Here is a 23854-nt window from a genome sequence, read left to right as displayed (position 1 = left end):
TAGACCTAAAGACACACAGATTGACAACGAGGAATGGAAAAAGATATTCATTATTTACAGTAGCCAAGATATGGACACAACCTAAGTGCCCATCAATAGAATGGATAAAGAAGATGTGATACAAACACACACACACACACACACAGAGGAATGTTACTCAGCCATAAAAAAGAATGAAATCTTGCCATTTGCAACAACATGGATGGACCTAGAGGGTATTGTGCTGAGTGAATTGAGTCAGTCAGGAAAAGGCAAATACTATATGATTTCACTTATGTGTGGAATCTAAAAACCAAAACAAATGAATAAACATAACTAAGCAGAAACAGAATCATAGATACAGAAAACAAACAGGTGGTTGCCTGAGGGGAGGGGGGGAGGAAGAGAGAAATAGTTGAGAGACATTAAGAGGTACAAACCTTGCAATTACAAAATAAATGAGTCATGGGTATGAAATGTACAGTGTGAGGAATATAGTCAATAATTACATAATGTCTTTGTATGGTGACAGATGGTAACTAGACATTGTGGTGATCATTTCAAAAAGTATAGAAATATCAAATCACTATGTTGTGTGCCAGGAACTAACATAATTTTGTCAGTCACTTAGTCTTCAAAAACAAACAAACAAACCCATGGAAAAAGAGATCAGATTTGTGGTTACCAAAGGAAGAGTGTTGGGGGTGGGGGGAAGAATTGGAAGTAGGTAGTAAAAAGTACATTCAGTTATAAGATAAGTAAGTACTAGGTACTGTACAACATGATAAATATAATGAACACTGCTGTATGTTACATATGAAAGCCATTAAGAGAGTAAATCCTGACAGTCTCATCACAAAAAAAATTTTTTTTCTATACTGTGGCTGATATATGGGTTGATAACCTGAGTATGTCACTGGCTGGAGTGGGTGATCATCTGACTGAGGGGAAATCCCTTCCTAATCGAATTTCTGGGATATCAAGAGCCATATTTAGAACCCCGGGGCTTTCTAGCCAGAGCACTGTGGATGATACACAGGGCTTCCTTGAGTTTGGATGTTTAAATGGGCCTAACCTGGAGCCGTGAGGTCTGTCCAGGAGACTTTGTGATCTCATTGGTCTTAGCTTGTGGCTCCCCCACAGGCAAAGGAGCCGGACAGAGAGGGATAGCTCTGGGCTACGTGGTCTCCTCCTGGGCTCCTGTCTTCATTATTCATACCCATTAGGATTGCGTTAGGTTGCACATAACAGAAACTAACAGCACTGGCTGTCTCGGGTGTGAGTTTCATGGTAGAAACCACAGGCCAAAGAGAAGGGGGACAGGCAGATGACAGGCGAAAAGTTGATGTAGGTGAAGATGATTTACTCCTGCTTTCACGTGCTTTTCACATCTCTGGCAGCTCAGTTTAAAATCAGACCCCTTCACTTGGCTGTATTTTATTTTCCTTCTAGGTGCTTATCAGCACCTGACAGGAAATGCTGTATTTATCACTTACTTATCTGCTTACTGCTGTTTCCCCAGTTTCTAGAACAGTGCCTGGAGTATCACAGGTGCTTAATAAATACTTGTTAAATAAATGAATACATTATTTCATTTGAAACTTCTTAACAACTTAATGTGGTAAGCAGGAGGGAGCATGCTGTTACTTATTTCACAGATGTGGAAACTTAGGCCCAGAAGGCTGACTTCACTAAAGCCACCAGGAACTGAGGGAGCCTTAATCCTTTTGATTCATAGTCAGGGGCTGGGTGTGTAAAGTGAGGGTAGAGAGGCTTTTGACACACCCCTGGCCCATATCCCAGAAAGGCCTCATCTGGGCCTCTGCTCAGAAAGTTGATAAACTACTCAGGAGTAAAGTGATAAGAAAAGGAAATAAGTTATTCCCAACAAAGAGACTGGGAAGATAGAAACTTCAGAAACCGTTGTCCTGTGGGTTGGGAGAGTAAGGGTGATAATCACTGAACAGGCAGCTTTTTGGTGCCCTCAGTTTCACCCCCACTCCAGCTACTAACTCTGCCCCAAAAGATAGTGAGCTCCCCATCACTGGAGGTGTTCAAGCAGGGGCTGGATGTCTACTTACAGAGCATGCCTGAGTTGGGAAGTTTTTCTCACATCTTAGTAGGAGGAGCAGGCATTCTCCATCACAGCACAGACGCTGTCAGCGTAGTGGTCCCATCACCAACACAAGAGGCTTTGCGCCACCTGGTGGGTATGGTTTTAAACTGCAGACCCTTCCAAGGATAGAAGCCTGCAGCTGTGTCCCCAGAATCCTAGGCAATGAAGCTAGGATAGAGTTTCTGACAGTTTCATGAGCACCACAGAGTTTGTGAGAACTCAGAGGCACCCCTGCACTCATCAGAGAAGTCACCATTACAGGGAAGACTTATTAACAGGACTCAGGCTGAGGCATGTCTCTGGGATTGGAGGGAACACATCCTTCCCAAACTTTATTCTAGATTCTTGGGATAATAACCTGGGAAACTACCTGAGGGAGGGAAGGAGGAGGTTCATTTGTTCACTCTTATTTGTATTTGGGAGTAACATTGAATTGCCTTTGCCCAGGTGTAAAATTTCCCAATTGAGTTCAAATCTGCATAAGTCTCGATGAAACCACCAAACAAACAACACCCCCCCAAAAAACCTCTATGTTTTTGCTCCATGGGTATCAAATTCAGAAAGGTTTTGTCTATCAAAGTGCATATTTTCATTATATTTGTTGTACTATTATTGTCATACTGTATCATTTATTATCATCAAAGACCTTTGTAACTGCTGGTAGATGTCATAATGAGCTTCATGTGTTAGCCTTACCACACAGAGTACATTTAATTTGAGCAAAACAAAGGCATTTGAGAGTTCAGTGGGCCAGCGCAGCCCCATCTGAAGTGAGCGTTGGATTCTGCTCGGCCCTCCTACAACCCTGAAATGGGCCCCGGCTCCCACCCAAGACTCTGCTCTGGACAGTGAATCCCAGGGTTCAGCTGTCCCTGAGGGGAACGTGCCCCTGTTCTGGGCCAGCTGCTCCTCTCACCGTTTCTCCTTCTGGTTTCACTTCATTTCTGAGAAAAGAGCACAGTTTTAATCAGTGGTCCATCCTAAGCCTAGATCTGGGCATCAGAGGCCAGCCAGGCTCCTGTGACACGTTACAGGGAAGCCCCCAGCACAGGGCAGGGAACCGCGCACTTCTCAGTAAAGTCTGTTGGGTGAACAATTGGAGGCTCCCTGTGGACTGGCTTCAAACAATGGGGTTGCTTTCCTCACGGCATCAGTTGCCTCATGAAGTAGGTAATGTGTAGGTGGTGCTGTTGAGAGTTTCTCCCTGCCATTCCTCGTGGGTCAGACACAGGATGACCCCTCCCTCTCCCTAAAGGCTCCCTCCTCACCTTCTCAGGGTCTCAGCCCCAAGTCTGGTCGGCTTCCCTGTGTGAGTGAGCCAGGCTGACCCAAGCACGAACCTCAGGGGACCCCTTTTTCCTCCCTCAGGGATGGGCCTCTGCAGTCAGCCTTGCTTCTGTTTCCCCTGCACCTCGAGTTCTCCCTGACCTCTCATGATGAGAAGGCCCTCCACGCTGCTGTACCTCCAGACCTCACTCCTACAAAAGGGAAGGAGAAAAACAGCAGAAGCCTGTGTGATCCTTGTTAGGGACACCCTCCCTGGCCCTTCCCAAGCAGAATTCACCAGAGCCACTTTTTTCCCCACATCCACCTTGCATTCACCTCTCCCTGGGCACTGTGACAGCGTCTGCTCAGCTACTTCTGCTTTCCCTGCTGATGTGTGAGCTTCCCAAGGGCAGGGCCTAGCTCTGCTTTGTATGCCTCCCCCACCCTTCCCCATATGAGCAATTATCTTATAAGGGTTAGGGAATTTTAAAAATTAGGATCATGATTAAAATACTTTTTAAACATGCACATTCTGATTTCAGGACAACCCGCTTTAAACTGGCCATCCGAACCTTGGGGCTGTCCCAGGAGCCACTTAGTTCAAAGGTCGTACTGAGTGGCCAAGCCAGCACGGAGGAGGGGACTGAGGGGACCTGACACCAGTATTGGACAGGCTCCTTCTGAGCCTCGACCACCTTCACATTCACCATTAGATGCTGGATGGCTTGGAGGCATCAGGATCTTGCTCTGTAAGTTTCTGTGTTTTCTGTGTGTCTCTACAAAACTTTTAAGAGAACACTGGGGTAGAAAATGTCAATTAACATCATAGGGAGGAACCAGAGGAAGAAGCCAAGGAAGGCTGTCACAAATAGGGTCCTGCATGAGAAAGACACTGGGTCACCAGCATCAGCCCAGGCTTCCTGCAGTAAGAGCTCGAGACGTGGCAGGGCCACCAGGATTAAAGAAAGGGCTAAATGTTACAACCTTAAACTTATGCAGTGTTATATGTCAATCATATCTCAGTAAAGCAGGGGGAGGTGGGGGAGGGCTATATCTGGAGCTTCCTTTTAAGAGAAAAAGACTTTGTTGGCAAGAATTCATAAAGGAGAAGATGGACATAATGGAGCCCACGGGTTAATGCTGTAAATGGCTTGACCAGGAGACAGTGACTTGCATCATGAACTTGTTAATATACTCACTTTATTCCCCATAAACTCTTTACTGTTGACATTAATGTAATCTGGCAAAAAAAGGACATGGCTGGCTACTTTTCAAACTGTGGGACTCTGTTTCCTGCTTCTTAAAATTATTTGTGAGGAAGTCTATTTTGACAAATGTTGTTTTCAGTGACCCAACACTTTACAGGAATCTAATTATGTAAAAAGTGGGTATAAACCCAGAGCCTCCCCTGATGCCAGGTACATAGCAGGTAGTCAATTAATGCTCATGGAAGGAATTGCTGAATAAATCCGTTTATTCCTGGTACCCAGGTGTTCATCCCAGACCAGGGCCTAATGTGCCTGGAGAAATGAGATATAGCTTAGCCCAGAGCTGAGTGGAGAGTCCAAGGGTCTGGGATCTGAGGTAGTGGACCCTATCCAAGCCCACAGCCCACTCCTGGCCCCAGCAGTCCCAGTGCTGGATGAGATTTAACTCCCCCTGCCCCCTCGATAAAGACATAATCCTTGGGATACACAGCTGTTGGCAACCATTAACACACCAGCAGGCAAATGCCAACATCATAACTGGAAGAAGAGACTTATGACTCCATCCTCTCATTTAAACCTTTGTGTCTTAGACCCATGAGTGAGATGCGAGACAAGAATAAATGAGGCAACATTAGGAGGCAGCACGCGGAGCAGGGCTGTATGTCCTTGGGCAAGTCACTCCCCATCTCTGGCCTCAGCTGCCTTATCTATAAGAGGAGAGGCTGGACAAGTTGATTTCAACGGTCCCTCCCAGTCCAGTTATGTAGTTCTGGGCCAGGGATGATGAGGAAAGCTGTGGTTCATCCTGGAGCAAAGTCAAGGAGATGGGATAGTCTCAGGGAAAACTTTAGGGGCCAAGGATTTTCCTGCTGGACCTTTTTGCCAAGGTCCCTGCTTGGCCCTTCTGGTGTGAAATTGTCAAGGGCCCCAGATGGGACTAAGTCAGGACTTCCTTGCTCGTGAGTGGTCACAGCTTTGAGTTTCCAAATCCTAGAATCCTTATCAGGCTCTCTGCAGTGACTCAAGTCCAGCTTGGGCCCAGCTAGATGGGGGGTGGTTTCCTGACATGCTGGAGGCAAGAGGCAGAGGTAATTTCCTCCTTCCAAAAAAGAAGATGTGAATCTAGGTTCGGTTTTCAATGAAGTGAAAGCACTCTCTTCCCTTTCCCCCCCAGTTTCCCGGGGGTCGCAAGGGCAGAGGCTCTGCCCTCATCGGGTCATCCCTGGGCTGGGGAGCTGAAAAGAGAAGCTGAACCTATAGGAAAGGCACTTTCATGCTTTAGAGCAGCTTTGGGTTTGCAGAGTTTTCTTAGCTCCTTACACAGCTGGCATACACCAAGCACTGCACAAATCCTGTCTTCTTGAAGTTTTCTGGGAATCCTGTGAGGTCAGGTCGGGAATCACATCCCCATTTTGCCGATGAGAAACATGAGGCTCCAGAGAGATTGAACAACCTGCCCATGGTCACATGGCAGATGCAGGTATAGGAGCATAGGAAGCTGGTGGGGGTCGGGAGGTCAGGGGGATCTTCACTGAGTCACAGTCACAGAGTAACCCCAGGACTGAAAACTGAGGGCAAGGGTGTTGGGCCAGGTGAAATGAACTGTTCAGTGATGATGATGAAGGCAGAGAGGTAGGACCATGACCTCTGCCTAAGAAGTGCTCAATACATTCAGAGGCACTAAAAGAAAACAGGTCACAGCACTGGATTCTGGGGAAACATCCCAGCTCTGTAAGCCTCTGCCTCCATTTCCCCATCTTTAAGCCTCAGAGGGTTGGTAGGTGAGTTGAATGAAATAAAATATAGGTAGTACCCTTGGCACAAGGCCTGGCACATAGTAGGCACGTAAATGTTAGGTCATTATTATCATTAGTAAGACTGACAAAACAGTCATTTTTTCCATTTCATACATCAGCATATTTTCATGAGCATGGCCCTTTTGCAGATGAAGAAAGTTGAGGTTCAGTGAGGGACCTCTGCTTTCTTCTGTAAATTGAAGGAGTTGGGCTGGATGTTTGCTCAGTGACCAGCTTCCTCTCCTGAGCTGGGCAGGTACTAATGGGGAGGACAGGGAGAGACCTCACGCCCTGTGACCCCCAGCCCAGGGCTGCCCTACCTGAAGAACAGTGCCCCCACAATGTCCTGGATGTGAGGCCTCCTGGTTCTCAGCCCTTCCAGGTCCCTGGGCAGCTTTGAGGTCTGAGACACCAGCTGTGATCCTATGAGTGTAAAACCCTGCTGGGGTTCCCTGCTGCCCTGGGAGGAGAGAGGAGGCCCTGTACAGCTAGCTGCCTTCATGGGAGAATCAGTCTCTGCCCTGTTGATACCTGGTGCCCGAAGTCCACCTGCCCTTCACTGAGAGACTTCCAATATCTCCTCCTTGAAATCCACCCTGTCCTGCTCCTGGCCCTCCAGCTGCTCCCTGCTGCTGCCTTTGTCCTGGATGATCTTCCCAGGTGTCTTCAGAAATCTGGAATTCAGGTCCCAGCAGCAAATCAGACCCTGCCCCAGCCGCAGAGGGCTTTCCACCCCCCCCCCCCACCCCAGCCCTACTCCTTTTCTGCACCTTGGCCCTTAGGCCACTCACCTGAACAGGAGTTTCTGCCCAGGTTCCTTCTTAATGATGTTCAGCTTATAGTAGTGGCGCAGGGCACGTGACATCTTCTCGTAGGTCATGTTCACCCGGTTCTGGAAGACAGAGCAGCCCCACATTACCCCCGGTTTCCCATCCTGCTTCTTCTAGTTCTTCGTTTTCACACCTGGAAGGGAGCAGGTTGGACTGGATGGTTTCCTAAGTCACTCAGCCCAAGGTTCTATTAGGACACATGAGAGCTCTCTCATATGTTTGGAAGGAGAAAGGCAGGGGAAGAGCTGGGGGAGAAATAATGGGATGGTTCTGCCACCTACCTGGCTGTGACCCATAGGGGGCAGGAGTGAAATGCATTGTTGCTTTTAAATAGTGAATAGCGAATCGTCACAAGTAGTAGCAAATAAATACGTATTTCGTGGGAGAGACAGCGTGGTGGGGTGGCACAAGGGCCTTGCCACCAGCTGTGTGACTTTGACCAAGTCATTTTTTCCTCTCTGAGGGGGCCAGTGCAGAGTAGGGGCAAAGAGGCTGGGCTTTGGTGTCACTTAAAGCCCCAGCTCCCCCATTTAGCAGCTGTGTGACCCTCGATAAGTTTCTTTACCTCTCTGAATCTGTTGCCCCAGCTGTAAAATGAAGATAAAAACACCCATCTCACAGATTTGTTGTGAGGATTAAACTAGCTAATCCATGAGAGCACTTAGCACGGTGCTCTGCACATAGTCTGTGCTCATTAAATGGAATTGCTACTCCCTGGGCCTCAAGTTTCCCTCCCTCCAGACAAGGTTGCCCCGACTGTAGTCATTTGCATCTTTCCAGCCAGCAGCACTAGGGAGAAGACACAAAATAGAGTGTGGTCCAGAGCTGGATTCAAGTCTCTGTTCTGCCACTTGCTGACTGCAAACTCTGACAAGTTGATAAAGCTCTCTGTGCCTCAGTTTCCCCATCTCATAATATCCTCCTCCTGAGGTGGTTGTGAGGATTAAATGAGTTAATGTGGGTAAAGCCCTCAGAGCAGTGCTTGGCAATAAGATGCTGTGCCATTTTAGGAAATGAATTTATTTATAGACTAGGACACTGGCTTTATATCACTGCTGTAAATCATGAGATTGACAAGGCAGTTGAATTTTATAATCGTAATTCTTACTAAAATAAATACTTAGTTCTTCAAATTTGGAGCAAACCACCTAAAATCCCCTAGCAGGTACCCATGGGCATTCCTCACGTTGGGAATGCTGTCCTCAGTCGTCCCCAGGCCTTTCCAGCCCTGATACCCAATGATCCCACGGGGTGTGAGACCTGGGTTTGTGTCCTAGCTTCCTCCAGGGACCCAGCATCCTCATCTGGCTTAACAGCATGCGATGTATGATTCATGTAAACGCTCTTTGAAAGCCTCAACTGCTAAACAAAGGAGGGATTAAGAAATTAGAGGGCAAGATTACTAAATTCCAGAGACAGTCCCCATCTTCAAGAAGTAACTGCCTGTCCCTTGGGATCTCTCCAAATAAGAGGATCCCAATACTTCTGGGGCTGCTGGTGAAGCCCGCAATCAGTTGAGGCCTGTCCCCTAGTACTGAGAGATCCACTCTGGCCCGTGCCCTGTCCTCTTCTGGTTATGTTGAAACCATCCTGCCAGCTGGCTGAGGTTCACCTTGTGATTTCCCCAGAGTCTGGCGAGCCCATTCGGATCCACAACTCGGAAGATCTTGGCGTTCTTGTCTTCCCACTTGATGTAGGGCTCGTACCTGGTGTCAGAGAGCAGCTGGTACACGTAATCCCACAGCAGCCGGCAGTCTGCAGTAGGGCACAGGGGGTGCAGACAGGGCACTTTCCTGGAGCTATAAGGATACGCATGAGAAAGGCACTCTGGGCTCTTGAAGCTGGGGCCCAGGAGTGTAGCAGGATGGTCAAGATAATGGTACTAACAGAAGCAGTCACATGTGGGGACTCATTACTCACTGTCTCATTCAATAATCCTAACTCCAGGAGGTGGCTACCTTTACCCCCAGGAAGGGGTGAGGAAATGGGCTCAGAGAGGTATGGACATGTCCCAGTCACCAGGCTCCTGAGTGGCAGGCAGAGCAGGGCGTCTAACCCAGCTCTGCAGGCACAAAAGCCAATGCCCTTTGCTTGGGGGCAGGTGGCAGGGGTGCTGGCCAGTGGCTGGTGGCCAGAGCCCTGCCTCCAAGTCCCTCTCTGCCTCTAGCAGAGTCTCCTGGATCTCTGTTAAATCAGGATTGTAGCATTCATCCTATCCTGCCCCCTAGCAGGAGGTTAGGGGAAATCAGATGTGCTATTATGGAGGGCAAGTGGCAGAGGGAGCCTGGAAGCAAGATCTTAAGTCCTATCTGGGCTGTCTGGTTGCCAAGCCACAGTTTCCTCATATGGGGTGATATGAGAATTAAGTAACATAATAGACCAAAAAACCCTTAGCACAGGCAGTACCTCTGCCTGGTACAGAGTAAAGGTTTAAAGAATGGTAAACATTATATTTAAAACATTATATTTAAAATAATTGTGTTTCAGTGATTTCCAGTCATTTCCAACCCAGGAGCTAGGATTCTGCTCCCTCTGTGGTGTCTTGGAATAAATGAAGTGCCTCCCCACCCCCCATGACTAGAAAACACATTTTGGGAAGGCAGGCAGCTTATCTGTCAGTCAGTCTGGCTGCCTGTCTGTTAGTCCTTTAACAGTGAATGTGGAGAATAGTATCACCTGGTTAGATCTCGGGCCCTAGAACCAGATTGCCTGGATTCACACTTCATTTCTGCTACTTACTGCTGTGTGATCATGGGAGGGTCACTTAACCTCTCTGTGCCTCATTTTCCTTATCTGTAAAATGGGGCTAATAATTCCAACCTCAAGGGCTGTTGTGGGATTAAATAAAAGCTTTAGAACCATGCCTGGTACATAGTAAGCACTCAACTATTTAAAAATAAGATTCTTATTAACTAAATAAGGGGTGGGGGGTGTAGCTCAAGTGGTAGAGCACATGCTTAGCGGGTTCGAGGTCCTGGGTTCAATCCCCAGCACCTCCTCCAAAAATAAATAAGTAAACCTAATTACCTCCCCTGGCCAAAAAAATAAACAAACAAACAAATAAATAAAATAAAATAGAATAAAATAAAAATAAAAATAAGGTTCTAAAAAGGAAGGGGAGATACTCCAGTCCAATCTGACTATGACTGGTAAATCGTCCTTGCCCTGGACACAGGGTAGGTGGGCTTGGTGATCTCGGCAGCACTCACTGCCCGCTGTGGCCAGACTGTGGCCAGCACACAGAATGGTCACCCCACACCCTCACCACCAGGCACAGACCCTCTCATCCTCCAGATCAAAACAACCCATCTCTCTCTAGGCCAGGGGAGCACAGCCTCCTACTCACCGGCAATCCTACCATCGATGGGGGCCTGGGGCGTCCTGGGGAAGGAGCAGACTCCCTCAGCCCTGCAGCCGAGCTCCGCCCAGTGAGATAAATTGAGGGACTCCTCCCTGCTGAGGGGCCAGCTGGCTGGGTCAGGGCCATTCCGATGGCTCAAGGAGCTGCCAAGCCCCGGGTCTGGTGGCTGCAGCAGGAGGCCTCTTTTGGGGGTCACCTGCAGGGGCCTGATGCTCTCTGCAAGCAGATGAGAACAGTTCATTCTTTGGGTCCAAAGCGTCCCCTAGTACAGACCCCCTCAGTGACATGCCAGAGCCCCATGCCGCTGTGCTCCTAGTGTTCTCCCGGGACTCAGGCTGGGGTTAGAAGATCAGGGAGACAGAGGAGGGGGTGGGTGAGGCCAGATAGGTCAGATGTTAACCCCAGCTCCCAGACAAGTAACTTAGTCTCTCAAACCTGCTCCCTCATCTGTAAAATTGTTCACAAAGCCAAAGGTGGCAGAGCCAGGTCCAGAACCCAGGTACCCCCTCCATCCACCCAATAAATATTTGTGGAGGACCTTCTATGAGCCAGGCATTATTCTAAGAATCTTGAGGACACATCACTGAACTCAAAAAAGCTTCTGCCCTCATGGAGCTTATATTCTACTGGGGTGGGGAAGGGAGACAGATGATTAAAATTAAAAAATGAAATAGAAACAGTATACAATATGGGGGAGTGAATAAAACACTACAAGGCAAATAGAGAATTCTGGGAAAGGCACAGGTGGATGTTGGTCAGAGAAGGCTTCAACGACATGTTAACATTTGAACAGACACCTGAAGAGGCAGAGGAGTGAGCTGTGTGGGTATGTGGAGAAGAAAATGCCAGGCAGAGGGAACAGCAAGTGCAAAGGTCTGGAGGCAGGGGCATCTCTGTCTGACTTGTTCAATGAGCAAGGAGGCCAATGTGGCTGGAGCAGTATAAGCAAGAGAGAGAGGAGTGGGAGAGGACAGCAGAGGGTGGGGTAAGGACTGTGGCTTTAACAGGTGAGATGGGAGCCACTGGAAGATTTTGAGCAGAGAAGTGACATGACCTGACTTATGAAACTCTGGTGGCTCTGTTGGAAATAGATCATAGGAGATCAAGGGCAGAAGCAAGGAGGCCAGTGAGGAGGTTCTCCAAAGGTGGCAGGGGCTGGACTCTAGGCAGCAGTACAGGTATGTGAAGTGGTTGGATTCTGGGTAGATCTTGAAGATAGAGCCAACAGGATTGGTTTACAGTTGGGATAAGGGTGAGAGAGAAAGAAAGCAATCAAAGATGTCATCCAGCGTTCTGGCCCAAGCAATTGGAAGCTTGCAGCAGTGAGTAAGGACTGCGAGTGACATGGACAGCCCCGTGTGCAGGTCCCTGGAGACCCTGACAAGAGCGGTTTCCATGGAGACATAAGGAGAAGAGACAGAGATGCCACACAAACAACTCTTTGCTGGAAAGGAGAGCAGAGAAGGAGGAGAGGAGAGGCAAGAAGGCCAGAGAGCCACCACAGCACCAAGGACAGTCCCAGAGGGCAGGAGGTGAGGGCTGGGGAGGCAGGGCAGAGCCAGATGAGGAGCTTGGCCCACACTGCTGCCTCTTTTATCACTTTGCCTGGAGGAAGCCCTGCCCTCCTGATGAGGTCCATCTGGGGGAGGGTCTCAGCGCCCCTAGAAGAGCCTCCTCACCTTCCAGGGAGCAGGAGCAGGGCTGAGTGAGCGCTGTCTGCCTGAAGGCCCCCCCGAAAAATGGCCCACACACCAGGGCTCGCCGCTGGGTCTTGATGAACTGGAGTAGCTCATACAGAACGTCACCTGGGGGTGGGACAGGAGAGCAGGCTGCTGACCAGGCCCGGTGGTCACCTGCCTCTCAGATGAGGCCTGGCATGTGCTGTCACAAGCTTGGTGCTGATGGAGATGTGAGACCATAGGGTGGAAATGTGGAGGTGAGAGTGAGGGAGCAGGACTGACTCCTGGGGCTCTGAAAAACAACAGCCAACAACAGACTCCTTTGCTCTAGCTGGGAACCACCAGGCAAACATGTATGGAAAGAGGGGCGTCTTTGGGGCTGGGAGCATGAGCCTCCCACCAACACCCCCTTCATCTCCCTCCCGGGGCCCACCTGGGTTTGCATCAAGAAGCCAGTGAGTGTCCCTGACCTGAACCTGGGGCGCGGAGCCGGAAGTCGTCCTTGGTGAGGATGCACAGGGCTCGGCCATTCATTTCAAAGCCATGCTCCCCCGTGTGCTGCAGAGAGTACTCCTGCTCGGCCCAGCGCAGCCAGTGCAGCACGTCCTCCCTGCTCCAGAGCACAGGCTGGATGCCTGCAACCACAAGGATGCGGGCATGGGGGCGGGCATGGGGCTGGGGCCAGGGCTCTCCCCACATCAATCTCTCATCCTCCTACTCAGGCCTTTGTTTGAATGTCAGCTCCTCAGAGAAGCCCACCCTGAATGCTTCGGCTGAGCAGATGCTCTCCTGTCCTTCTCCCCACCACCAGTCATTTTCTCTGTCCTGTTCTTTTCCTTTTGTCACCTTACTTTCTTTGCAGTTATGCCTTACATTTGATATAATTGTATGTTTATCATTATGTATGCATTACGTATATATTCACTTATTTTTAGTACCCCCTTTGCCCACCCCCAATGCCCATTTGCCAACTATTCATATAACAAATGTTTAATGTAGACCTACTATGTACCAGGCACTTGGCTAGGTGTGCTGGGTACAGTGGTGTGTGTATTCAGCACCTAGGACAGTGCCTGGACCATAGTAGGTGCTCAGTAAATACATGTTGAATGACTGATGAATGACCAAACAGTCCTACGAAAGAAATGTTATTGTCACTGTTTTCCAAATGAGGAAACAGGCTCACAGAAGTTGTGACTAGCTCGAGGTCATTAGGTATCATGGGGTGCAGCCAGGCCCAGAACCAGGTCTGTCTTGTTGCTGTACTTTTTCACTTTGTTGTGCCAGCTCAGATCTGGGTTTGCTCAGGGGACAACCCTGGGGACAGGGGAGGATCCCACACCCCTCTTCATCACAGTTGGCCTTTATTGTACTACATATACACAAAGCCATATAATTGAGATTTGATGGCATTAACCTAAGATTGACAAGTACCACTGGAAAAGAAGAGAGGGCCCAGGTGTGTGTGTGGAGTTAATTCAGTGGGACAGGAAAGTTAATGGAAGATATGATAAAACCACAGCTGGCTTTCTACCTGGAAAATCTATATTTGGACCCTCACCTCCCATCAGTCACAAAAATCAATTCCAGATGGATTAAAGCCTGATGAATAGAACAATAGAAACCCTAATAAAAGTGGTAATAGGACACTGTATGCACTGAAAAAGGGTAGCAGAAACCTCAACTGTGACAGGAAACACAAAGGTTGTGATAAAAACGAAACACACATTTGACATTAATTTTTGTATATGTGTCAAAAGATACCATAAACAAAACTAAAAGAGGCTGGATTTCAGGGAAACACTTGCATTGCAGATGACAGATAAAGGGCTAATGCCTGTCATAGGTCAAAAACATCTCCAAATTGATTTTTTTTAAGAAGACCAAAAAAACTTTACCAGCAGTTCACAATGCAGCAGGATTTCTCAGCCTCAGCACTATCGACCCTTTGAACCTGACAGTCCCTTCCTGTGGGCGCTGTCCTGAGCTTTGTAAGATGTCTGGCAGTATCCCTGGCCTCTACCCTCTGGATGCCAGCAGCACCCCTCCCCCATTCACAAGTTGTGACAACCAAAAGTATCTGCAGATATTGCTACATGTCCCTGGGGAAGGGGAGAAAAGCCGCTGCCAGTTGAGCAGCTCTGCGGGAAAGCAGATCCACTAATAAACATGTGGCAGGACACCTCTGTAGTCAGGGAAAGGCACAGAGAAGAATGAGGTGTCATTTTAATGATAATACCTATACCTGGCACGAATGCAGGGAAGAGGATGCATTGCGGGTGAAAATAGGGATTTAGAGCTTTCGTGGGAGATCAGCCCGGTGATACAGAAGTGCGACACAAAAAGCTGTATGGTGTCAAACTCGGACACTGCACGATGGTGACATTCAGGAGGCAGCCAGCCAAGACTTCCCGGACTCTGGGGATCAAATGCCAACTGCATTTTTGTACATGGTTTCCTAATCCATGATATTTGAGCATATCAGCCAGGAAAATTCAAAACTACAATTCCTGAGTCAGAGGGGTCTGTTTTCCTGAGTTTGGCCAGAGAATGTAGATGGATTCCACACCTCTCTGGCTGTTCTGCCTCCATGAAAACACAAAAACTACACTGAGAGGGAAAAACCTTGAATTTTGCAGACATAATCAGCCACAGATGTGGTCCTGCTCCCAGGTCCAGAGAGGTGGGCGGGGGACTTCCCAGCTGTCTCTGAAGGACCCTGAGGTCACACACAGCCCCCAGTAACACCTGAAACTTCGAAACCTGTCATTTTCCTGAAGTGTAATTCGGTTTTTCTTTCATTTCCTTGTGCTTACTTCTACTCTCACCCTTCATCCCATTGCAGTCAGTATCTGTAATACAGTGATAAAGAAAAGGGCCTTTTTTTGTTCCTGTGTCTTCAAAGAATGTTAAGGTCAAAAGGCTTTTCCAATAGGACTTGAACCCCAGGAAAGGACCAGAATCCAAGCACTGGCTCAGCCACTAAGGTTCCATCAAACCAGCAGTGGGTCAAGGCCCCTCACACCAGTTGCCACTCACTGGATCAGCCACCTAGCTTGGGGCCAAATCTCCAAGCTCAGAGTCCAGGTTCCAGCTCAGCCCCTTACCCATCAAGTCACTTCACAGAAGCCACTCATCCTCTCTTAGCCTCAATTTCCCACTCTGTTAAATGAGATAATAACTCTGCCACTCTGGGCTGCTGGGCTTAGACGTCGTGGAAAATTTAGACGCCTAGGCCATACACCATACAGACTTTCCACCCCCAAGTAAAGACCTAAGAGACATGGTGAACGCATCCACCAGAAGACATGCATGTTAGTGTCCACAGCGACTCTGATCACAATAGAAAAGGACTGGAACCATCCCAAAGATCCATCAGCCAGAGAATGGACAATCTGATTGCAGTGTTTCTGTGCAATGGAATGCTGGCTGGCAATAAACCAGAAAGTACAAACGACTTCAACTCATAACACGTGAATGAAGCTCAAAGATGCTACACTGAAGGAAGAAGTCAGATACAGAAATACGATCGAGAACAGACAGCGCTAATCTAGGGAGAGAAATCACAGTAGTGGTGGCCCTCTGGAGGAAAACTGACTGGGAAGAGGCACAAGGGAACTTTTTGGGGTGTTGGAAACGGCCTAAATCTTGATCTGTGTGGTGGCTACACAGGTGTACACATGCATAAAAACTCGTGGAGCCATACACTTAAGATATGTATACTGGACTGTACATAAGTTATACCTCAAAAAAAAAGTAAAAGTGAAAACATACAACAACAAAAACTACTAATGATGGTGCCAGGCCAGCTGTAAATGTTGGGACTTAAATGATTGTCTCAGTTTCCTTGTCTCCAAAGTGAGGTCGATGATAAAAATAGTACCAGTCACACAGGACAGTCATGAGGATCCTATAAGATAGTCCATTTTAAGGCCAGTGTCTGGCATGTGGTGTGTGCTTTCTGAGACAAAAAGAGCTTTTAATGTTGGAGGGAACACATGTGAAATGCTTGGCACAGGGCCTAGCACACCTGGGAGCTCAACTGATGCTGGCGAGTGTTAAGGTGTCAGGTCCCCCAAGATGTCTCTCTAATCTAGTGACAGGTGAGCCTAACCAGATCTCCCTTCACCAATCTAACCAAATCTTTGAGGCCTCACTTGCAGACCAGCCCATGGCTTCTCCCTCTCTTGGCAACAACCCACTATATTTTCAGTTTCTTCACATCAACCATCTTTTTCTCTCAAGATTCCAGGAAGATAACACCTTACTCTCTCTGCTCTGGGGGCCTGCGCACTGGGGATTTCCAGCCTGGCCGGCTGCCAACTTTTGGACTGATACAAACAGAGCTCCCGGCAGGGACAGCGGCCTGTCCAGGACACAGTGGGAAGGCTCAGGTGTCTCCCTGAGAAGTCAGCACTCTGTCGCCCCCATTTCCAGAGCTAATATTGCTTTGCTTGGTAATCACACTCAGCTTTATGGTCATCACCAGTTATGGGAGCAGAGCCAACACATACACAAGGGCACCATGGTAGGGAGGCCTGGGACAGTGTGGGTGAAACCCAGCCAAGGATTGTCTTGGCTTCTTCCCAAACAAGAGGTCATTTCCATTTGCACAAAGATGCACACTGTATAGCCCTGCCCCTGAGTTTGGGGACAGGGAGGCTCTTTGTTCTCAGATTGTTAGTTTGGGGAAACTCCCTTTTGTTTGTTGCTCGCCACATTCCCTTTCATTTTCAGGTAACGACATCACTGTCAACACTGCTTCCAGAACATTTACTTCTGGTCTCTACCCTCCCCACTCCATCTCACCTCTCTCTTTTACACCTGCATCCATCTTACTGCTTCTAATATGCCATGATCTAGAGCAGCATTTCTCAGACCACTCTGACCTCAATCCACAGTAAAAATTACATTTTATGTCATGACACACACCCATGTATATATAAATAGCCAAAACAAGTTAATTATGAAATCACAGCTACTTTGACTGTTTATGATGTACTCTGATATATCCTGTTTCATTTTTTAAAAATACTTACCTTCACTCACTAAATTGTTTTCACCTCCTCAGAGAGTCTTGACCAACACTTTGAAAATCATTGTTAGGACAGCTGCGTAAGATGTGGTCCTTGGATGCATTTCCAGCAGCCATAGCAACACCCAGGAGTTTACTAGAGATGCAGAATCTCAGGCCCCACCCAGACCTACTGAATCAGAACCTGCATTTCCATAAAGCTCCCAGGGGATTCATGTGCCCATGAAAATTTGAGACACCCTGGTCTAGGATACCAGGAATCCACGCTTGCTAGAATTGTATCTATTAAAATAAGAGCCCAGAGACTCTCTTGTAAGTGAAGGACATGAACTTGAGCAGGGGCACAGAAGATCTGCTGGAGCTCCCCAGGGGCTCTTTCCCCTTTTACATCACCAGGGGGTTGCCGAGAGGTGTCTTTCCTCTGCCTGTGACACCTGAAAGTCAGGGGTGGTGCTGTATATCTCTTCCTGTGGCTTAGTCGCAACTAGGAACTTTGAAAGTCAGTTTCAAAACACAAAGATATATCAGTCTCTCTACATCCAACAGTGGGAAGTTCACAGCTTTTTTCCAGAAATAAGTTCCTGGAAAGTGAGGAGACTCAGGACCAAGAACTAAGTCCTGTGTGTGAGGCCCTGTCTGATCATTAGTGGAGTCTCAGTTTCTCTGTCATTGAATGAGGCTGTGCTGGTGACCATCTCTAAACTGCCTCCTTTCAAAATCCCCTGAGTTTTCCCTGGAGGTTGCACCACCTCCTCCCAGACTTACTCCCTTGTGACCTCAGGCCGGGTCCTGCAAGTGGTCCTAGGGCCTGCATTGCCTTCATAGCTCCTGACTCTCCCTGACTTGGCCTCAGGCAGACCCTCATGGATGCAGACCAGAGGAGGGAGGAGGGATGTGCGAATCCCCCTTTACTCTCCACTTCCTCAGAGGGAAGCATGGTTGTGAATCTCCTTTTGTGAGTGGGGGGTTCTCTGCCGGAGCCCCTTGAACCCCACCCTCCATCCCAGGCCCCCTCCTGTCGCTGGACATGACAGTCATCTTCAGAGTGGACTTTCCACTGCTCTACTGCACATCTTTGTCAGGCCGATAAACGGAAAAGTAGGCTCTACAGGGAAATGGCTTGTGTGCTTCACTTGGTGCCGACTCACAAGGCTAAGAAAGATTTGTTTTGTTGCTCACCTTCCTGCAGCGGAAAATCAGCCCTGATGATGAGAATGGAAGCTGGAGGTGGAGATGGGAATGGGGTGGGTGACTGGGAATAAATGTCAGAGAGATGCCAACGATGGAAACCCAGTTTCCAGAAATGTAAGAAACGGGGCTGACATCGCCCCAGCCATCTGAAAGGTCAAACCCTCATTTTGGGTGTCAGCAGTTTGCTTATTTGGGATGCTGTTGACAGGAAAATGAGTCATTTAGTGTACCTTATCTTTCAAGACTGTTATATATTTACCAAGGGCCAGAACTGTATTGTCTGAATATTTTCAGAAGTAAATATGAGTCATGGAATCTAAGATGAGAAATATAGAAGACGCTGTTGTATAGAAGGTCCTGTCTGTGACCCTGGACTCTCACCTCTACACTCTGAAGGCGGGGAGATGCCAGATGCCAGCACCTGACTCTACTGGACTCAGCCGGTGCACAGGGCACCTTGGAAAGCTAGGAGTCAACACGCCTGGAAGCAGCCCTCATCCCATGATGGGTGGGAAGTGAGTGGATAAAGACCCAGCTTCCTTACCCCTGGGCTGGGGTAACTGTCCCCCACAAGTCCCCATTGGTTTTGAGCTCCAGTTGCTAATAGTGCTGCCTGGCCTGAGAGGACACTCTTGGATTTCCTTCTCCCTTCTGTGGGGAAGTATTTCAGAGTCTGCTTCTGGGGAAATCTAACCCATAGCAACGGGATTAGAACTCAAAATAGGTCCTGATTGCCCTGCACCTTAAGTCGAGTAAACAAGAAACAGGCTGGGTCAAGAGGGGAGGAAATTCATTAGAAAAGTGCAGGAAGACCTGGTGACTACCTCAGCGGGGCCCCACCGCAGGGAGCTTCAAAAGCTAAAAGGGTTGCGTAATTGTATTCTACAAGGTGGTGATTAAACTTGCTAAATCCCCACTTCCCCTCCTGTACCCTTTCAGCAACTGTGAGCTAGGAACCCAGCGGAAGGGAGGGGACTGAAGGTTACCTGACCTTGGGCAGAACACACCTCCTGGGCCTCAGTTTCGCTTGGAATATGAGGGAGTTACCAAGGTGACATCCAGGGTCTCTACCAGTGTCAACCTTCTAGAACTTGGTGAACCTGTGGCGGGTGGTCTGTGAATATGGGGGAGATGAGGGGGACAATCCAGAGGGCCCTGTGAGACCTGCAGAGAAACCTCCCTTCCTAGGTCTCTGTGTCCTCAGCTGCAACAAGGGGCCTGGATCAGATGACCTCTAGGGTCCTCAGCAACACCACTTGGGGACTTCAGGTCTGTCGCCAAAGTCCTGTTTTTCCTCATCACCACAGCTTGGGCCAGGAATGGAGCCCAAATCCTGCCCGCTGTGTAATCTGTGCCAAATATCTACTTGGAGCAGCCAGCCCTAAACCCCAAGCTACTGGGCAGGGTTGGTATTTGGACAAAAGGAAGCTCCCCGTGCCCTACCCAAATCACGCTGCTGTTCCATCTGCTGCTCTGAGGCACCAGGGCATCCTCTACCTGGGGATCTCTCATCTCCCCACCTTCCCTCTAACCATGAAAGCACAGGCTCTTGTTCCCCATTAGAAGAATGCCAGGCAGTGGATGGCAGAGGCATTTGCAGGCAGCAAGGTCTTCCCAAGACCTGTGAAGACATACCTCACATTCCGCTCAATCCCATTACTGACTCAAAAGTCAGGTTGAGGCCAGAAAATCAGAAGGGTGTGAAATTATAAAGCAGTGTTCCAGCCCCTGGACCAGCAGAACAGGATGTGGACTGGATGCTTTACAATGGGGTCAGATGCGCCTGCCCATAGCTGCTCCAAGACCCCTGCCCAGGTTAAGGATCCCACCAGCCGTCAGTTCGCTGCCTGCCCTGTGATTTCCACAGCTTAGTAAGTGTTTCTAAAAATCCCTTAGAAGGTTATCCGTAGAACCAGGATTTGGCCTTAGCATGGAGACCTTTGTGATCTTAAGCTTGTCACTCAGCTTTTCCATCTCTCAGCTCTGCCACATAAACATTAATCTAAAGCCTAGTTATGAGTTTCCTCGGGCAAGAGCATTACTTAGGAAAATGAAATGAAAGGACGTGGCCAGTACGTTCCCCATGGTTATCTTTGGGTGGATTTGATTGTTCTGTGTATTCTTATGCTTCTCTGTCATTTCCCAATTTTTGACAATAAGCATATGCTATTTTTGTAAGAACAAAAATTAAATATAATTATTTAAAAGAGGGTTCTACATACATACAACTGTTCACTGGTTCACCCTGTCTGATTTCCTCACTGGCAATGTCCTCAACAATTTGTCCTTAGGCTGGAAGGGACCCAATAGCTCATCCAGTCCCAACCCTCGTCTTACCAAGGAGGAGACTGCCTGCTCTCACACTAGGCCTTGTCAGCTGTATACCCTGCAGGAGAAGTCACACTGACCTCTTCTGACTTCCTCACCAAGGAAAGTTTAAAGAAAACCCAGCAGAGACAAAAGCAGATGGAGGGGAAGGCAATTCCTTAGATAAGAAGTTTATACATCAAGTTTATGTCCTTTAAGAATATTCGCCTTTCTCCTCCCCTCTACTCACGGAGTCTTCCTGGCAGCCTGCAGATTCCCCTGTCACCTAGCAGGTTCACTCGAGCTTCATATCTGGCTTGGGCCTGGGTGCCAGGGGGCGGTGTGGCTGCCTTGGGACTCACAGGAGAACCAGCCAATGCTCCCTCCTAGAGACAGAGAGAAAACCAGGGCAGTCAAAGATGAGCATCTTGGTGAAGGCTCAGTCATCCTTAAATGTATTAAGAATGTTTTTTCAAAGGGAGGAGTGTCCATCACCATGTCTGCCTGAAAGGTAGGAACCACATATATCTTCAGCTTGGTACAGTCAGCGTCTTATGCACAATGGACACTTGATAAATTTCATCTTTCTGATTCAAGTTTTTCATGCATCTGTCTGAGCCTACCAGAAGAAGGTTCCCCCGTCAAGACTTGACTTGTAAACTGGAAATCTGAGAGCCTAGAAACCTTGGTGAGAGGACACAGGGAACCTGGGGGCCAGGATAAAAAAGACCTTAAATCAGAAACAAACAAACAAAAAATGCTATTTTCAAAAGAGAAAAAGAAAGAATAAATTTCAGAATCCCAAGTTCCAACCAAGGGAAGTCTGTATCTTTACATGTTATAATCAGCCTAGCCCCTAGAGGTGATTCGGTTCATTCATCAGGATGAGGGGATTAAAAAGTGACAGGATTTTGTAGATCCCTGGAACTCATGCCTAGCCACAGGCTGCCACATCCTGAAAAGTAAAAGTGAAACCAATTCCAGCAAGAGCCATTGTCTTACTCTGGGAATCTTTGAGAGCCTTGTGTTCATCTTTTGGTGTCTGAGGAGGGCAATGTGCAGCAAAAGACTCTGGATCTAGAGCCAGCAAGGCAAACTCCGGAAGCCATGGCCGCCACAGAGGAGGATTCGACAACTTTTGGGGTAGTTCCCACTGCATTTCTTGTCTGCCCCCAGCCCCCATGTCTCAGGTGGTGCTGTTTCCCAGGTAACCCCACCTCAAAGATTGCCACCTGACAGAGGGGGCTTGCGAAGCTGGAGAAGGGGCTTAAGGCCTAGACTTGGCTCCCTGTCTACTCTTCCAAGTATGAGGAACAGGGAATCCCAGGCTGTGACTGCCTGGGAAATGCCAGCCAGGGAGCTCCAGACAGTTAGAGCTCTGGGTTTCAGCATGAAGGCCAGGGAGAGGTCTGATAAAATATGGTTGTGGGTGTGAATCTTGGAAAGAGAGAAGTGGAGGTGAGAAGGCGGCCCAGCTCTGGGGGGTTCTGAGGCTCTTGAAGAAATAAGGCAAATGTAGAAAGACCACTTAAGGAGGGGAGTCCCTACAGGGCTGCATTTGCCAGCTGTGAGGGTCTGGCTTGTGCAGGAACTACATCTGGTTGGCATAGGAGTGAGAAGAGGTATAGCGGAGCAGTATAGACACAGATGGGTTTCAAACAAAAAGTGAGGAGCTTGAAGTGAGTGAAGGAGAGTGAGAAGCGGTGAGGGATGGATAGTGAGGTGTGGGAATATATTGGAAAGCGATTCCAGCCAAGGTCTGATAAAATGGGTATGGGAATTGAGGTGGTGGAGGGCAGGTGGCTCCTTGTGCACGCTGCGTGCTCCGGCTGCCAGGCTCTTACCTGCATTACAGGTGAAGGTGAGGGAGCCACCCGCTGTCCGTGGTGAGCGCTCTGGTGGCTGCAGTTGCTGGGCTCTCCGGCGTTCTCAGGCCCTCCGCTAACTTTGCCCTCAAAACTGGAAGGTCGCGTGGGAGGAAATCTCTTTCAAATTGCGCCTGGTGCTGCGCGCTCGGGTTCCCAGGCGAGCAGGCGCGCAGGGCGCTCCGGTAATTGCTATCCTTCCGGGAATCGAAAATGAAAGAGCGGGATCCGGCTTCCACTCCCGCCTGGGTCGTTTTACGGGAGGGAAGGGGCTGGTCCCTGCGGGAGCGGAGTCCCTGGGCGCTGTAGCTCGCCGGCTGGGAAGCGTCGGTCCTGCTCTCATCCTTTCGCAGAGGGACAGCCCCTCCCTCGCGAGGGCTGCCTGGCACTGGCTTCCAGGGGGACTGAGATGGGATTCTGCGAGACCTGGAGAGCCAAGGGAACCCCTAGTCCTGGGCTCGCGACAGCGACAGATCAATTTCATGTCACCCTTGTGCGTCTCCGCAGGTGGATAGGTGGGGGCCTCCTATACTGTCTACGTGAACCAGGTGCTTCTCCCCTTAGGGGTGTGAAGGTCCCAGCCCTGACCTGGCCTCGGCCTTTCCTTTGGCCCAGTGGACGCCCCACCACCCCAGGCCCGAGCACCACCATCAGAGAGGCTCTTCCTGACCTAAACCAGAGTGCTCAGTGGATCCTATGGCCACCTTTTCCCTGGCCTCTGGCAGCTCTAGGTGTGGTGCCCACCCCATCCCCCAATGTATACCTGCCTCAGTTCCCTCTGCCTTAAGGGGAAGCCAAGAATGTTTGTAAGCACTACAGCAAATAAACATACACAGAGGAAAGGAAGCAAGAAAACAATAACCTGCCAAAAATCTGAAGGTGTAGATGCTGTTGGCTTGGCACTGATAAATCGTGAGCTCCTAGAAACCAGTAAGAACAAGACCAGAAACTCAACAGAAAAATGAGCAAAGGCTATGAATAGACAGTCCACATTAAAACAAGATGCTGGTTGGCTCCTGAGCATAGAAAAAGATGCTCAGACTCGCCCATTATAAAAGATGTGTAAATTAAAGTTATTCTAAAAACAAAAATAAAGTTATTCTGAGATACCAATTTTAGCCCATTAATTTGGAAAACATTCAAACGTTTAATAACAATCTGCTGTAGAGGCTGCGGGGAACAGAGAACACTGGGCATATGGAGTGGCATAACCCCATGGAG

At 48.7% G+C, this 23854-nt stretch overlaps 2 protein-coding genes across 6 annotated transcripts in view; one reads left to right on the top strand and one right to left on the bottom strand.

Moving 5' to 3' along the window:
- Nucleotides 1-23854, top strand: part of KCTD20 (potassium channel tetramerization domain containing 20) — a 91595-nt gene that overhangs the window by 10056 nt on the left and 57685 nt on the right. The window contains exon 2 of the mRNA XM_015237498.3: nt 3904-4110. The gene's annotated coding sequence lies outside the window, so the exon portion shown is untranslated. The remainder of the gene's footprint in view (nt 1-3903; nt 4111-23854) is intronic.
- ETV7 (ETS variant transcription factor 7) lies at nt 3078-22787 on the bottom strand. Of its 5 annotated transcripts, XM_072945117.1 has the most exons (8): nt 22613-22787; nt 21019-21154; nt 12706-12870; nt 12236-12361; nt 10542-10772; nt 8808-8950; nt 7157-7257; nt 3078-3573 (listed from the first exon to the last, which is right to left on the bottom strand). In XM_072945117.1, the coding sequence occupies exons 1-8, from the start codon at nt 22616-22618 to the stop codon at nt 3480-3482; spliced, it is 1002 nt and encodes a 333-aa protein (XP_072801218.1). In that variant the 5' UTR covers nt 22619-22787; the 3' UTR covers nt 3078-3479. The 5 variants fall into 5 exon arrangements, with proteins under 5 accessions (XP_072801218.1, XP_031544325.1, XP_072801221.1 ...); XM_031688465.2 differs by lacking the exons at nt 3078-3573; nt 12706-12870 and adding an exon at nt 4815-7039; XM_072945120.1 differs by lacking the exons at nt 3078-3573; nt 21019-21154; nt 22613-22787 and adding exons at nt 4815-7039; nt 19453-19583.

This window comes from Vicugna pacos, chromosome 20 (assembly GCF_048564905.1).
Source record: "Vicugna pacos chromosome 20, VicPac4, whole genome shotgun sequence".
NCBI lineage: Eukaryota > Metazoa > Chordata > Mammalia > Artiodactyla > Camelidae > Vicugna > Vicugna pacos.
This window is presented reverse-complemented; position numbering and strand designations above follow the sequence as displayed.